The 15,996-nt window shown below is 34.9% G+C and overlaps 1 protein-coding gene and 1 pseudogene across 5 annotated transcripts in view; one reads left to right on the top strand and one right to left on the bottom strand.

The window, feature by feature from the left end:
• GFM2 (GTP dependent ribosome recycling factor mitochondrial 2) overlaps positions 1-15,996 on the bottom strand; it is a 46,974-nt gene that overhangs the window by 7,439 nt on the left and 23,539 nt on the right. For 4 of the 5 annotated variants that reach the window (XM_035291406.3, XM_078365340.1, XM_008991935.5 and 1 more), the window contains 8 exons: positions 14,543-14,603; positions 14,109-14,288; positions 9,672-9,752; positions 9,035-9,183; positions 7,556-7,696; positions 7,373-7,472; positions 5,825-6,014; positions 2,003-2,079 (listed from right to left, as the gene is read on the bottom strand). In XM_035291406.3, coding sequence (XP_035147297.3) covers positions 2,003-2,079; positions 5,825-6,014; positions 7,373-7,472; positions 7,556-7,696; positions 9,035-9,183; positions 9,672-9,752; positions 14,109-14,288; positions 14,543-14,603 — 979 coding nt within the window. The remainder of the gene's footprint in view (positions 1-2,002; positions 2,080-5,824; positions 6,015-7,372; positions 7,473-7,555; positions 7,697-9,034; positions 9,184-9,671; positions 9,753-14,108; positions 14,289-14,542; positions 14,604-15,996) is intronic. The other variant, XM_002744862.6, reaches the window with a different exon arrangement.
• LOC144581443 (E3 ubiquitin-protein ligase RBX1 pseudogene) lies at positions 11,937-12,399 on the top strand (annotated as a pseudogene).

Genomic DNA, 15,996 nt, shown 5'->3' with positions numbered 1-15,996 from the left:
ACCAATACTTCCCAACCACAAAGCTAAATTTCTGGCCAATGGAAGATGAATTTAATTGATGTTGACAGCTGCTGGGTGGTGCCTATAAGATGAGGGTAAAGCCTCTTTCTTAACAAAAATATAGGCAACTGTCATGACACACGAAAATGAGGACTATACCTTGTAAAAGGAGGGAATGAACTTTCTCAACAATATGGGCATTTCTCAATCATCCAGGGCAGTTTACCGCTTTGTAAGTATTCAAAACCTTCAGACTAGCTTGAACCTTCATATGAGAGAGAAACTTTTATCTGTTTTGAACCAATGAAGAGTAAAGGTATTACCATGTTAGCTTGTACCTATGGGAGGTACTGGAGACTAAAGGTCAACTACATGGACAGTATGTGATCAAGCCCCAATAATAATTCTGGCCACCAAAGGCTTGGGTGAGCTTCCCTGGTTGACAATACTCTGCCAAGAGGGTAACATGTCCCTGAGGATAAAGGAAGTACTGCAAATGTTTAAAGCCCTCTCAGACTTTGTTCTATGTGTCTCTTCCTTTGGCTGATCCTAATTTAAATCCTTTTGCTGGAATAAAACTGTAATCAAAAATTTTTTTTAAATCACTTGACATAAAATGGCTATACTTTAAGTTAAAAAGTGAACTATTTGGGGGAAAAGCAAACAAATAATACAAATAAAATGATTTGTTTATAGATATCTGTACATATATACTTGCAAATTTATACTATGCTGCATAACACAGCATGGCAGAACATGTGTTTGTATAAAAAGTGTGGAAGGCTATTCACCAAGTTTTCAGTGGTTACCCTGTAGAATAAGATGGAAGAACAGAGAATGGGACTTAATTCTTCACTTGGTAGATTTGTGTATTATTTGCTATTTCTTTTTTAAAGTAGTGCCAGTTTTTATTTTTTTTATCTTTTTTGAGACAGGATCTCACTCTGTCACCCAGACTAGAGTGCAGTGGTGTGATCACAGTTCACTGTGGCCTCGACCTCCCAGGCTTAAGCAACCCTCCTACCTCAGCAACCTGGGTCACTGAGACCACAGGTGCATGCCATCACGCCTAGCTAACTTTTAATTTTTTTTGTAGAGACAGTGTTTCCTTATGTTGCCCAGGCTGGTGTTGAACTCCTGGGCTCAAGCGATCCTCCCAAAGTGCTGGGATTACATTTCTATTACCAAAATAATAGGTTTTTAAAATAAAATATTTCTGTTTTAATTACTGTTATGGTACCCTTCAATATCAATTAAAATAAATTACTAGCTCATTTGGCTGGCATTTTGGGAAAATAAAGTACTCCATACTTTCTAGATTAACTAAATCAGTTTATTCTTTTTAAAAACAAAAAATTTATAATCTTTTTAAGAAACTCCTTCTAAAATCTTATATAAACATTACCCTGCACTCTTAAAAAGATGCAGAGTATAATTTAATCTTTTCTTGATGAATCAAAACATCTGTTCTACTGTGCTATATTATACAGCACCTACTTTAAAACTCCACTTCGTCTCACATTGTTACACTGTAGTCTATCACTTCTCTACATTGTAGATGTGTTACCATCTTCACAAGCACCTTCCAATCCTCCTTCTAGTATGCTTCTTTTATAAGCCTTAGCATAAAAGGCTCAAGGCTTTGTCTTGATTAAAACTATTTCAAAATTTCACAAAAAAATGTCTTCCGGAAAGGTTAAAAAAAAATGTTGGAGAACAGTTTGTATATGTGAAGTGTAATTATATAGAGAATTAAGGAAAATTAATTTACTTAGCTTGATAGTCAAAATAAAAAGCAGGAATTTGTATTATGAGAGAATAAAAAAAGAAAGGTTTTTCTTTCTGGGCACAGACTAATCAATGTTTCTTTCTCTGTCTCTGTCTCTCTGTCTCTCTCTCTCTCTCTCTCTCTCTCTCTCTCTCTCTCTCTCTCTCTCTCTCTCTCTCTCTCTCTCTCTGTCTCTCTTAGAAAGGCTTCTAAGTTAAGCAATAATATACCTACTTGTCCAGAGTCAGGATCTAGTCTCACTTTCAAACTTGGATCTTCACGCTGAAGACATTTCAATGCATGTTCCAAATCTAAGGGATAAACAACTGTTATCTTTACATATTTTTAAAATAACTTATTAAATGTTCCAGTGGGTAAAACAGATAGATAAGCAAACAAATTTTGAAAAAAAAAAAAAAATGTTTTGGCTGGGCACGGTGGCTCATGCTTATAATCCCAGCACTTTGGGAAGCTGAGGCAGAAGGATCTTCTTTAGCTACACTAAAGCCCAGGAGTTCGAAACCAGTCTGGGCAACATGACGAAACCCCGTCTTTACAAAAAGGAAAGAAAGAAAAAAGAAAATTTCAAACAGCCATACATACTGCAGAGACAAAAACAAGGTGATATAATAATGATGCGAGGCTACCTGAAACTGGGTGGTCTAGGAAGGCTTCTCCAGGATTATTTAAGTAAAGACAGAAATGAACAAACAAAAAAGAAACCTATAAGCAAAATCCTGAAGAAAAGGAATCCCAGATAGAGGGAATGTCTATACAATGAACAATTTGCTATTGGGAAAAAAAAAGCAAGAAGACTAGCAGCTAGAGATCAGTGGGCAAAGGAAGAATAGCATCAAATGAGGAAGGAGATGTGTGGCAGGGATCATATCACGTCAGGTCTTGTAGGCCATGGCGAAAAGTTTAGGTTTGCACTGCAAAGCCACTGAAGGGTTTTAAGAGGGGAAGTAACATCATCTGATTATATTTTCCAAAAATCAATTTAGGAACTAACGAAAAAGTAAAATGCCTTCATAAAAACTGGCAATAATGAGGAAGTGGCAAAAGGAGGCTAAAATTACATCATAAATAAACAGATACTAGTATGATGACTCTATGATAAATTATCACAACCACAGAGAAAATAATATATATTTTAGACAGCATTAAGTATGCCATCTAAAGTGATATTTTAATATACTCAATTAGTATATTAAATTTAGTATATATTAAATTAGTATATTAAATTTAATAGTATATTAAATTTAGTATATTCAGTATACTGATAAGTATACTCTCCCTCTTGTTATAAAAGAAATATGTTAGAAGTTCCACAAACAAAGTGTAGCTAAAGAAAAGAGCTGAGCACTGGATTAATGAGCCAACCTTATCAGTCACACATTCAAGGTATCTTAGGTATACAAACCAGGCCTTTTAGACCCATACTACAAATGGTAATCATTAGCCATTTGGAGGTATTACTCTTATAAACTGCCAAGTGCTGTAAATGTAAAATAAACACCAGGTTTCTAAGACTTAATATGAAAAAAAGAATGTAAAATATCTCAGTAATATTTTTATATTGATTACATATTGAAATATTTTGATATGTTATGAAAATTTGTTTCACCAGTTTTATGTGGTGAAAATTTCACATTACATATGTAGACCACATATTTCTATTGAACAATACTGTTCTAGAGCCTTGACATTCCAAAGTGGGCTCAAAGGACCAGCAACACTGGTAACACCCGGAGTCTGACAGAAATGCAGAATCTTAGGTTCTGGACCTACTGAGTCAAGAGTCTACATTTTAACAATTCAAGGTTAAGTTCAATTCAATTTAAGTTCAAGGTTAAGAGGCATTATTGTGGATATTTTATTTTTAAGCACATACAGATACTCAAAGATAGTACATGCATATGACACCAAGTGACTTTTGGAATAAAAATAACTTTTACTATAAAATAAATTCGTTCAAAAATATTTGCAATGTTAGCATTGTAACAGGTATCAAGGGTTATAACTGGATTATGGGGTAAGTGCAATAAAAGCACAGAAAAAGAAACTTGTAGATATGCTTGAAGGAAGTCTAAGTAAGGGAGCTTTGGTAAATCCCTCCCTCTTGGGGGCTTAGGACCCCAAAGCTAATGCCCATTAACGAGACTTTGGACACCAAACTTTGTCTCCTAAAGTAGTTAAAGGTTTGAGTTCTTAGATGAAAAACTGGCTGGTGCAATTTAACTGCAATCCTGCAATTTGAATGTAGGTGCTCATGCTGCATTTGAAATATAAAATGACTCTCAAATATGTTTAAAGGAATCCATGGGTTACTTTGTTTGGGCAGCCCCTGCTTTTACGTGCCTGGCCACTCCTGATATAACCAGCTTGGCTAACTTTGGTATACACAGGCAGCCAGATTCATCATCACCTGATCCTTCTCCACTAGAGTCAAAACTATACCTAGCTGGCCTCAAGGCATTTAAAGTAACAGAAAAATTGCTGTTGTGCCCATTTTAACTTAATGCTGTTGCTTCAGCAAGTGGACCTGAAAAGACTCAGTTTCATTTTCCTTTGGTACTAGGGGTTGTCTTACATCTACACTCAGATTTCTCTCATGTGAACTCCATCTGGGGAGGTGAGCAACTGTAACCTCTACTAGGCTAAAGATCCTTCTTTCTCCCCACTGGGTCCTGAGGAAGACAAGGGGAAGCAATGAAGACTGCTTTTGTTTTTCCATAATCTCTGAGTCCAACTTGTTTTCAAAGGAAAAGGGGCTTTAATGCCACCTCCAGAACAGAAAGTTTGTCCTTAAACAGTTTAATACAGGAATTCAGTGAGAGCCTCATAAAGGGGTGATGCTTGAACTGAGACCTAAAGGAAGAGTGACTGTTTTCCAGGCAGGTAAGTTCTTGGGCTACTATTACAATGCAAGAGAGAACAGATGAAAAGAAATAGCAATGCAAAAAAGAGCATGGTATCTTCAGGAAATCACAACTGCTTTACTGTGGGAGCATAAGGTGTGGCTATTGTTTTATTTTTCTTTGGGTTAAAGAAGAGGGTGAAAAAGAAGGAGGAAGTTTCAAGAAATGAAGCCAGGCAAGAAGGCTGTGGCAGAGACTACTAGCAGCGTTCCACTCCACTCTGCCACTGCCTACCTAAAAGGCTGCTTTTACACGACTTCCTTGCAACAGGTGGCCATGTGTCTCATTGCTGGCCAATGACATACAAGAAATATTAATAGAAAAGGGGTATACCTTCTTCCTTCCCCTTACTCCTTTCTGTTGTCAGGAACTCCAAGGTGATGCCCAAGGCTCCAGGAGCTATGCACTCGAAGGGCAAGACAAAAACACTGGAGCCTGGGTCCCTGATAACACTATGGAGCCACTCTAATCTCTGGCTACCAATTCAAGGCTTCTGTTATGAGACAGAGAGAAATAAACTTCTGTCTTATTAAAGCAATTGTTATTTGTGGGGGTTTCTACTATACGTAACCAAATCTAATGGAAATTATAATTGGAATTATGGGCTTTACATACCACACTTAAGAGTTTGGGTGTGTGCTCGAAGTAATGAGAAGCCACTGAAAAATTCTGAGCTAAAAGGCTAAAGAACAAAATAACTCACAAAAGGTCAAACAAGATTATCCACAATATATAAATATCTTCATTGAGTTCTAGAGGTTGAGCTATAAAACAGCATTTTTATACATAATGATGAGAAACTGAATGGGTTATGAATCAGTTACTGTCTAATCTAATATACTAGAGGGGCAGTTCTAAGGCCAGTTACTTAGAATCCTATAGATAGCACTACAAGAGTAAGGAAGAATATAATAAGAGAAGAATGGCCAAGAAATAAGAAAAGAAAAAAAATGAAGGCATTTGTGAAACTCAAACCATCTTAAATAAAAAACAAGACCAACCACAAGAAATGTTTACCAATATATTCAGATAAAATGTAACTCCATCACATAAGAAATCTCTTGAGAGGATATTGTAACTATTTTATATAAATTATCAGAGCACTAATTAGTTGCTACACCAAGACCATTCATACCTGGCTGCTTAGCCACTGACGGGGGTTCTATTGTACAGAAGAAAACAGGTTCTGGAATTTCTACTCCAGCCAATAAAAGTCTCTCTGCTTCATTGTTTTTTCTGTGCTGCTTTTCTTCTTCCCTTTCTGCTCTACGAGCTGCAGCTAATGCGCTGGACTTAGATGAGACAAGGGTGTCTCCAGTGGCAGTCTGCAAGCAAATCAGATGACTTGGAAAAAAAGAAGCATTTTGCAAGCACTCATCTTATACCAAAAACCACAATATAAGAAAAATTTTTGTGGCACTTTCTTTTCATGAGAACTAAAAGAGAAATATAATTCAAAAAGCTCATTAATAACTTTGTATAAGTAAAGCTAATTTAACTTGCATAAAAATTCTATCCAATATACTATTATAATAAATTCTAACAAACAATAAAACACACACACACACACACACACATACACATCCAAAATTATTTGGCAAAACAAATGTACCTTCCTAAATGTTCAATCATGACAAGACAATCTAGGGAGAAGTCCATTAGAGTGTTTTATTACCCATAAGAATTTATTCTTTTTTTTACAGAAAATCTTCTATTAACTTAAACATATAATTAGCAAGAATACCCTTAACTGTGCAGATTGCTGGTTTCCATGTAGAGCACAGTTATTTTTTAAAAACTATAATTTCACTTTTAAACTTTTTATCATGAAGTTCTATGCCAGTTTCCTTCTCTGTAAAAGTAATCTGACTGAAGCAATAGTCTCAATGTATTTGTAGAGCTCCTTCAAATACATATAAGGAGGTCCTGCCTTCAGGGAGACAGAGGGGACATTCCAATGCCAGAAGTCTAGTAACCAGCCTATAGGAATTTTCGACTGAAGGATCTTCAAACTTGAAATCCCATGATCTTCATAAAAAGTTAAAATGCTTAAAATAACAATGTTTAGTACATAAAGGTTAATGAAAAAATATTTGATTTAATTTATACAAATGAAATATCCTTAGTTTTAACCCATCAAAAATAAATACAGCATCAAGTATTTTCATCAATTCATACAACAATTATCTATGGAGTGCCTACTCTATGCAAGCACTGATCTAGGGACTGAAGGTAAAGCAGTGAACAAAAAAGACAAAAATCCTTGCCCTCATGGAGCCTTCACTAACAAAATATCTTGGTATTACCTGATGAGTTATAAGTCTAGGTTAAATTTTCTGCAATGCTCAAGATAGGAATAAACCCAATGGAAACAAAATAATATTTTATATAAACTTAAACACACACATATCTATCTATCTATCTATATATCCATAAACAGTATGTTATTTTACCTGGATTTGAACTTTATATGAATACAATCCATCCTATCTGTGGTCTCCTGTAATTTAATTTTCTTTCTGATAAATGTATGAGATTCTGCCATGCTAATAAATATGCCACAATATTCTTTATTCTATTGTTGGACATTTGGATTGTTTATGGGTTTTTGATATTACAAGTTGTCTACTTATAATTAAACATTTAAGCTGTTATTTCTTAGAGAAATCGTTTGTTCACTTACATGTTTAAGCCCAACAGTCAGAGCAATGTTACCAGCAGTCAACGAAGAGATTTCTATATGTTGGTCAGCAAACGGCAAAAGCAGACGACTTATTCTCTCCCTGTAAAACCATGATTTATATTAGTAATAGTATTTCTAAAGAAATGAGTACAGTTTTATAAAATAACCCAAGCTTCTACTTACGTGCAGTTTCCATTAATATTATGAATGGCTGACTGGGGTTTTATTGTGCCTGAGTAAATGCGCATAAAAACCAGTGGTCCTCGCTGCTTGTGGTGGAGAACTTTAAATGCCAGTGCACATAAGTCACCCTTATACCACTGCCTATAAAATAGACATTCCAAAAAGGCCTATGAAATACATTTCCCATAACTGCAGAAACTTAACTTTAATGTCCCCAAAGATCTCTTTTATCTTCTAGTAGGGCTACTTAGAGCCACTAAATAATGTCACTGTTACGTAACTTCTTCCATCGACTAAATTAGTCAATGGAGATCTTACCATTAATTCCTCAAAACTAAAAATAATGAGTTCTCTTGCAAATATTATCTCTATTTGCAAATAATTTCACTGCCAAGAGCTCTCCCCGTGAAGCCTATACTTGGGAATATCACACCACCACTTATCAAGAAACCTGCACAGAGTAAATAAATAGGTACTTCCCAATTATTGCTTTTACACTCTCCTGGGACTTTCTGTTCATTACATAACCATAAAAATCTATACTATAAACTTGAAATTATTTACATAACACTCTTAACAGAATTTCTTAAACTGGTGATAAGTTTTAGAATTGAGTTCTCTTGAAATTGCCAAATTTTGTGCATCTAAGTAGAGCTCCATATTTTCATTAGTTTCAAAGGAGTTTCATTAGTGTTAAAGTAGTTTAAACACTTCTATTACAGAACTTCTCCAATCTTATTCCTATTCCCTCCAATTTTTAACTTTAATAAATACTAATATAGAGCTTACTATAGTAGGCACTGTTCTTTGTGCTTTACAAATCATTTAATTCTTAAAAGAACACCATGAGATAGGTCTTATTTTTTGTATTTTATAATTGAGATGTTAAGCAACTTGGAAGAGCTAGGATTTAAATCCAATAGTACAAAGCCTGTGCTCCTCACCATCATGCCTCTACAATTCAGAGATATGAAAAGTTATTAATGGCAGGATAAAGATAATTAAAGTCTATTTCTCTGCCATTTTACACATTGCTTACTCAGATTTTAAAGGATTTATTACTTAAGTAAAAAACTTTTAGTGACAATAGGGGTAAAACAATGACTATTCTTTATAGCCACAAAATATTCTGAGCTTATAAAAAATCCTGAAATCTAGATGAATATAAATATAACTATAGAATATTTAACAAACATCCCCAGGATATCACTTTTCTAAGACTCAGATGGCAGGGTCAACATTTATACTTTTACGTAGTGAAAAGATACACCTTTAGGTCCATCTGTAAGACAACTCTTTTTAAAGAGATAAAAAATGTTCCTTTCAAGTAAAAATTACTATGGCTCCTTATTACATCATTTGCAATAATATTCACCATTATTATTCAAAAACAGTGATTCAACTACTTTTCATAAAACAAGGTCTCCTATTTGTTTCTTCAAAGCTACAGAATTTTAATATATGTAATTGCATACTCACAGAAATTCATAGTTACGCTCTTCAGGTGAAGGCAAGTACATAGTAACAGCATCTAACAAGGGCTGTACCCCTTTGTTTTTCAGGGCACTTCCACAAAGCACAGGCACTGCTGTCTGAGCTAGTGTTACTCTATGTATTGCATTCTGTAGCTACAAAACAAAGATACAAATGAGCATTTATTTTGTGTGCAGTATACTGGTCTTGGCCAGAATCTCGAAATTTTTCTAACTAGCCATGTAAAACAGCACTCCTCACCATACCTTCATCATTTTGTTAACTTAGTTTTCCTTTTTAACACTAATCACTACCTGGCATGTTAGATATTTATTAGTTTATCTGCCTTCCATTATGAGTATTACCATATGAGTATTACCCCTCGAAATACTGCTAAATCCCCAGAAACGAGAAAAGTGGTTAAAATATAGTAGGTGCTCAAACACATTTCTTGAATAAATGGATTAATATACTTATGATTTAACTTGATAGTCTAACTTTAACTTAATGTTCTCCTAACTTTAAACTTAGCACATTCTAATAATATGCAGTTTTTTAAAAATGCACACACATCAAAGACAGAGAAATCAAACTATAACCAATCAGTAAAATTTTGTCAAAGCAATTGAATAATAAAATTTACCTTTTCAGCTGGTAACAAATCAAAATTTTCACTAAATTCTCCTAAAACCAAGTCAGCAAATTCATCATCCAAATCTGCAACCTATAAAGAAAGGTTTTAGAGTTATATATATAACTTGCAAGTATAACTTGCATTTATCTTCATAACTACTGACTTGTCTAAACACCATAAACAGACAATATTCAAATATTTCAAGACAGCTACCTTGTCCAGGCCAAGCAACTCTTTACTTCTTCTAAAGAGATAAAGAAAAACGTTTTTCTTGTAAAGGAAAGGAAATGGAAAACTAAAGCTATCCTATTAGGAGTTTCCTAAATTCACAGAAAAGCAAAGCCTGATAAAGCCTCTTAACAAAGTGCTATCAGTATGCTCCAAAGAAATGAAAGAAAATGTGCAATTTACAATGATAGTACATACAATGGATTGGCCTTTTTTAGATAAATTTGGAGGTTTTAGTTTATAAAATAGTTTCATATGGTTTTCCTCTAATATTCCGAATATTCACTACATCTCCCAAGACAGTCAAACTAAGAGAATTAAAGTTGCTGTAATCCTGAAGAAATACAATTAAGTTGGGGGAGGGAGGCCTAGCCATAAAAATGCAATTGTCTATTTCACATTCTTTACATAACCATCCACCTATACGAAATTTGAGCAGTCAGCTGACAAATTAATAAAACAGCTTCAAAAGCATGTAACAGTACAAGGGAGCAAAACATTCAAACCTGGTAAAAAATCCACACTGTTAACAGAATTACGTATGGCAGAAGTGTACCTAACCATCCTTCTGGAAAGCATTATATGTGACGGCTAAGCTCAGCTTCTGAAATCAGACTACCTAGAAATGGTTCCACCACTTACCAGCTTATTCAAACTTTGCTCAAGTTATTTCAACTCTCTGCCTTAGTAACTCATAGAGATAATAGTACTATCTACATCTTGAGGTTGTTCAAATTATGCTTCAGGAATATATGCTAGTGTATAGTAAGTATTAGCTATTATTATTACTGTGCACCTTCAACATAAGAAGTTGATGCTATTCCACACCAATCTTATTCACTAAGTTAAAGAAAAAATTAAGTTGTGGCAAAACATACATAAAATTTACCATTGTACTCATTTTTAAGTGCACAGTTCAGTAGTGTTAAGTACTTTCACACTATTGCACAATAAATCTCCAGAACTCTTTTCAACTTGCAAAACAAACTCTATACACATTAATTAAACAATACCCCATTCTCTCTGCCTTTCCCCAGCCCATGGCAACTACCATTTTATTTTCTGTCTCCGAATCTGATTACTCTGGATACTTCATACAGGTAGAATTATACAGTATTTGTCTTTTTAGCATAATGTCCTCAAGGCTTCTGCTATAGCATGTGTCAGAATTTCCTTCCTTTTAAAAACTGAAATAGTTGTGTGTGTGTGTGTGTGTGTGTGTGTGTGTGTGTCTATGTGTACCACACTTTGTTTATCCATTCATCTGTCCACAGATTTGGGTTGCTTCTATCTTTTGGCTATTGTGAAAAATGCGGCTAGGAACATGCATGTGCAAATATCTCTTTGAGACTGTTTTCAATTCTTTTGAGTATATACCCAAAAAGTGGAACTGTTGAGTAATATAGTAATTCTACATTCAATTTTTTGAGGAATCGCCATACTGTTTTCCATAGTAGCTACAACATTTACATTCCTACTAACAGTGCACAAGGTTATAATTCTCTACATCTTTGCTAACATCTACTTTCTATTTTTGACAGTAGGCATCCTAATGGATGTAAAGTAGTCTTATTCTGTAAATTTTATACATACTTATGTATTTCTTATAATTAGCACATTAGCTTCTGACAGTCTCAGATTTCTGTCACATACTATCACATCCTACAAGACCATGAGACATGTATGCAAATGTGTGTTGGCTCCTCAACTAGATTACAAGATCCTTAAGTTTATTCTTATAGCTCTTCTGTATTAAAACAACACAAAAAAACTCAAAGAGGAACAAATCAATAATAAATGTAAATTCTACTTTTATATTTTCTAGCCTCCCCCAAATTAAAAAAGCAGTATAACTAAGTGGGTAAGAGCTTTAGCTCTAAACTGAGGTTAACCTGGGTTCAGATTCCACCTCAGCCACTTATTAGCTGTGTGACAACTTATTTAAGTATTTGAGCCTCTGTTTCCTCGTCTGTAAAATGGGGACAATATAAGGTTCCTGTGAAGGTTAAATTTAAAAGTATATGTAAAGCAGGGACAACAGACCTTGTATTTCCAAAATGGCGGCAGCAATGGATGTGGATACCCCGAGTGGCACCACCAGCGATGCGGGAAAGTGCTTTGAAGTGAAAAAGGGGAATGCAATAGCCCTCTGGGCCTGGGATATTGTGGTTGATAACTGTGCCATCTGCAGGAACCACATTATGGACCTTTGCATAGAATGTCAAGCTAACTAGGCATCTGCTACTTCAGAAGAGTGTACCGTTGCATGGGGAGTCTGTAACCATGCTTTTCACTTCCACTGCATCGCTCCCTGGCTCAAAACATGATAGGTGTGTCCACTGGACAACAGAGAGTGGGAATTCCAGAAGTATGGACACTAGGAAAAGACTTCTTCCATCAAACTTAATTGTTTTGTTAGTCAGTCAATGACTTGCCCTGATATTATCTAATTATAAATTAGGTGGAACTGTGTTTTTCTGCTTTGTTTTTTCAATTTGCTGTTTCTGTAGCCATACTGTATTCTGTGTTAAATAAAGTCCAGTTGGATTAAAAACAAAAAAAAAGTATACATAAAGCACTTAACCTAGCACACAGTAGGCCCTCATTAACTCAATAACAAAAATAATTATGTTAATGATAAAGTTGCAATGATTATTACATACAGTCATGCATCACTTAGTAACGGGGTAAGTTCTGAAAACTATGTTGTTAGGTGATTTTGTCATTCTACCAACATCATAGAGTGTCTTTCCATAAACTTAGATGGTATAGCCTGCTTCTACATCAACGCTATATAGCCTATTGCTCCTAGGCTACAAATCTGTACAGCATTTTACTATACTAACTACTATAGGCAATTGTAACACAATGGTAATCATTCGTGTATCTCAACATAGAAAATGTACAGGAAAAATACAGTATTATACTCTTATGAGACTGCCAACATTCATGTGGTCTGTTGTTGACTAAAATGTTAATTTAGAAGTGAAAAATCAAGGGCTCATATTCCAGTGTTTTTCTTTACCAAAGTATTCAAGAAATTTATTTAAGGTATGTTTTACTTATTGCCATATATACTAACTATAAATGTTACAAATATTAATAATCTTGCTATTTTCTTTTTTTTGAGATGGAGTTTAGCTCTTGTTACGCAGGCTGGAGTACAATGGCACGATCTCGGCTCACTGCAACCTCCGCCTCCTGGGTTCAGGCAATTCTCCTGCCTCAGCCTCCTGAGTAGCTGGGATTACAGGCACGCAGCACCATGCCCAGCTAATTTGTTGTATTTTTAGTAGAGACGGGTTTTACCATGTTGACCAGGACGGTCTCCATCTCTTGACCTCATGATCCACCTGCCTCGGCCTCCCAAAGTGCTGGGATTATAGGCATGAGCCATGGCGCCCAGCCCAATCTTGCTATTTTCTATTAAAATTTTGAAGGTGGATGAGGTCCAGACCTATATACCAATTATAAAATTGATGGTTTTAAGATTTTCTAAATAATTTGACATCTGGTAAAAAGTAAAAGGCATGCATATCCTTGGACCTAGCAATGCTACTCCGTGGTTTAATCCTAAAGAAACTATCGCCCATGTGCACAAGGAGACAAATAAAGAAATGTTCATAGCCACATTGCCTGTAACAGCAAAAAAGAGAAACAACCTCAAAGCCCATTCACAGGAGAATACTCAATAAAGTATGGTAAAATCATGTATTAGAACACTAGACAACATTGAAATGAATAAACTGTAACTACATATAGCAACGTAAAGTTCCAACAATAATGAACAATGTCATAAGATACAAACAGTATCATTTCATTTATGTAAAGTTCAAAACATGTAAACCTAAGTTCTTTAAGGATTTATTGTGAACTATAAAGAAAAGCAAATGAAAGAGAAATACTGAAATAATATATTGATTTGGGGGACAGTTAGATGATTAGTGGGAAAGAGATGAACACAAAATGGCACACAACATTACGTTGTATTAGGTATTATAAGTAATTTAGAAATGATTTAAAGTAGAGGAAGATGTGAAGAGGTTATATGCAAATACAACATCATTTTATATCAGGGACTTGAGCCTCTGCAGATTTTGATATCCACAGGAGGTCCCGCAACCAATCCCCAAGAGATGCTAAAGTACAATTGTATTCTATTTCTTAAGGTGAGTGATGTACACATTAGTGTTCATATTATCATTCATTATACTTTACCTGTTCAATTAAGGCATTCCTTGCTTCAATTGTTTCCTTCAGCAATTCAGGATCGCTCACTTCCAAGAGGGGCTTTCTCTCAAAGTCTTTTCCATCATTTGAATTGGAATTCCAAAGAAGTTTTTCTTTGGTTACTACATCCACGAGTCCTTTGAAAGTTTTGGCTTCACCAATTGGTAACTATAAGTCAGAGTGAGATTAACATCATTAAATGATCACTCACTGCAAACTACATTGATGACAATTCTTTTCTAATTGTACCATTTTCCCCAAAATGTCTATTATCACCATAACTATTATCTATGGCTATTTTTATTTATCTCAACTTCTTCAAAAAGGTTTCGAGACAGCTTTGGAAATGTATATATTGTCAAAATAAAATAAATTAATGAGGAAACTGAGAAGGAGCTAATGCTATCTATTAATCAATTTACCTGTAAAAGCAAAGGCTTTGCCTTTAACTTCTCTCTGATGCTTTCGACTGCATACTTAAAGCTATAGAAAACAAAATAATTATAGTTAAAAACATGGTTAAAAATTCTGTACCAAAGGTAAAAAAAGAGGGAAAGAAACTCTTACAGGTTTTAAGAATGTTTTCTAAAATTTGAACCTACTTTATTCTCTTTAACATTCACCATTTAACAGTTTTCTAGAGAAAAATGTCTAAAATTCATTTTTAGGTCAATTTCAGATATCAGTAATTAACCTAATCCTGCCACAGAGGTGCTTGGGGTATTATTATTGTGAGCTTCACATAACTATACTTTGCAATTAAGATTAAATGAATTGATCAAGGTCACATGAATAATAAATTGCAATTAGGATTCTAATGCGAGATCTGTGATAAGTCAAGGATTCTTTCTTCTACAACTAGGTTTGCTATCACATAATGCTACCAGCTATCTTCCGAGACCCTGCCTAGTCTTTGGCATTCTTCATATCATATGCTATGCTATTCATTTCTATGCTAATGCTGCAGCTGGCTACCTCTAGAACACATACCATCTTTGGCACACAGGCTGATTTAAACATACATGCAGGTCATTCCGGTCCCAGTGTTTTTTTTCAGAACCAGCCTATTATCCAGTCATCTCCCTCCCCATTGCCAAAGGCACTGTCTGGCAATAAATGAGTACTTCCATCTACCACAACGAATTCCAAGCAGAAAAGGGTCAGAACTTTTCAGAAAAGGGCTAGTACATTTTAAAGGTTGCTGGGCTATTACTAATCAAGACAAGGTCCTTTAAACAAACAGCCTTAGATTTACTGTAGAGAGTGAGATAAACACAAAGTATCTTAGTGTATAGTTTTAGGGGAGGTATAGTTTATGTTTAATTTTTGCCATTCTCTCACCACAGACGACAATCTCTCCCTATCATATTTGTTCTAAATCTTTCAAATATTCTTGATTCTCTGAATTATGTTCTCAGAGCAATGTATCCATTTTGAGTTACCACTCTATAAGTCTCTGACCATGACTACTACATCTCAGCATTAACTCTCTTCTGCCCTATATGCAGGTTTTACAGCACCTACATTCTCCTCTTCCAGTTCCCTTTTAAGAGTATCGTAGTAGCTAATAAAATCAGAGAATAAGGAAGAATACCTTCAGCTGTAGGAAACAATTCTCTATTCTCAAACCTTAGCAATGATGGGAAGCACCATAACCTGCAGCAATACAAGGACTATGTTATACAGTTCTAAAGAGACTCAATGGAATCATCAAGATGCCACTTTGATCCTAGAAACATGATTCAGTCTCTGTATACAGAAACAGGATGCTTCACCATCTATCAGCTCTCTATTAGTCCCAAATTATTATATAACTTATAGATTAGCTTCTTTCAATTTTTTATGGGAATAAACTTGGATTCCATGGAATATTTAC

The sequence above is a fragment of the Callithrix jacchus genome, chromosome 2 (assembly GCF_049354715.1).
Source record: "Callithrix jacchus isolate 240 chromosome 2, calJac240_pri, whole genome shotgun sequence".
Classification (NCBI taxonomy): Eukaryota; Metazoa; Chordata; class Mammalia; order Primates; family Cebidae; genus Callithrix; species Callithrix jacchus.
The sequence above is the reverse complement of the archived record's forward strand: the minus strand, read 5'-3'. Positions and strand labels throughout refer to the sequence as shown.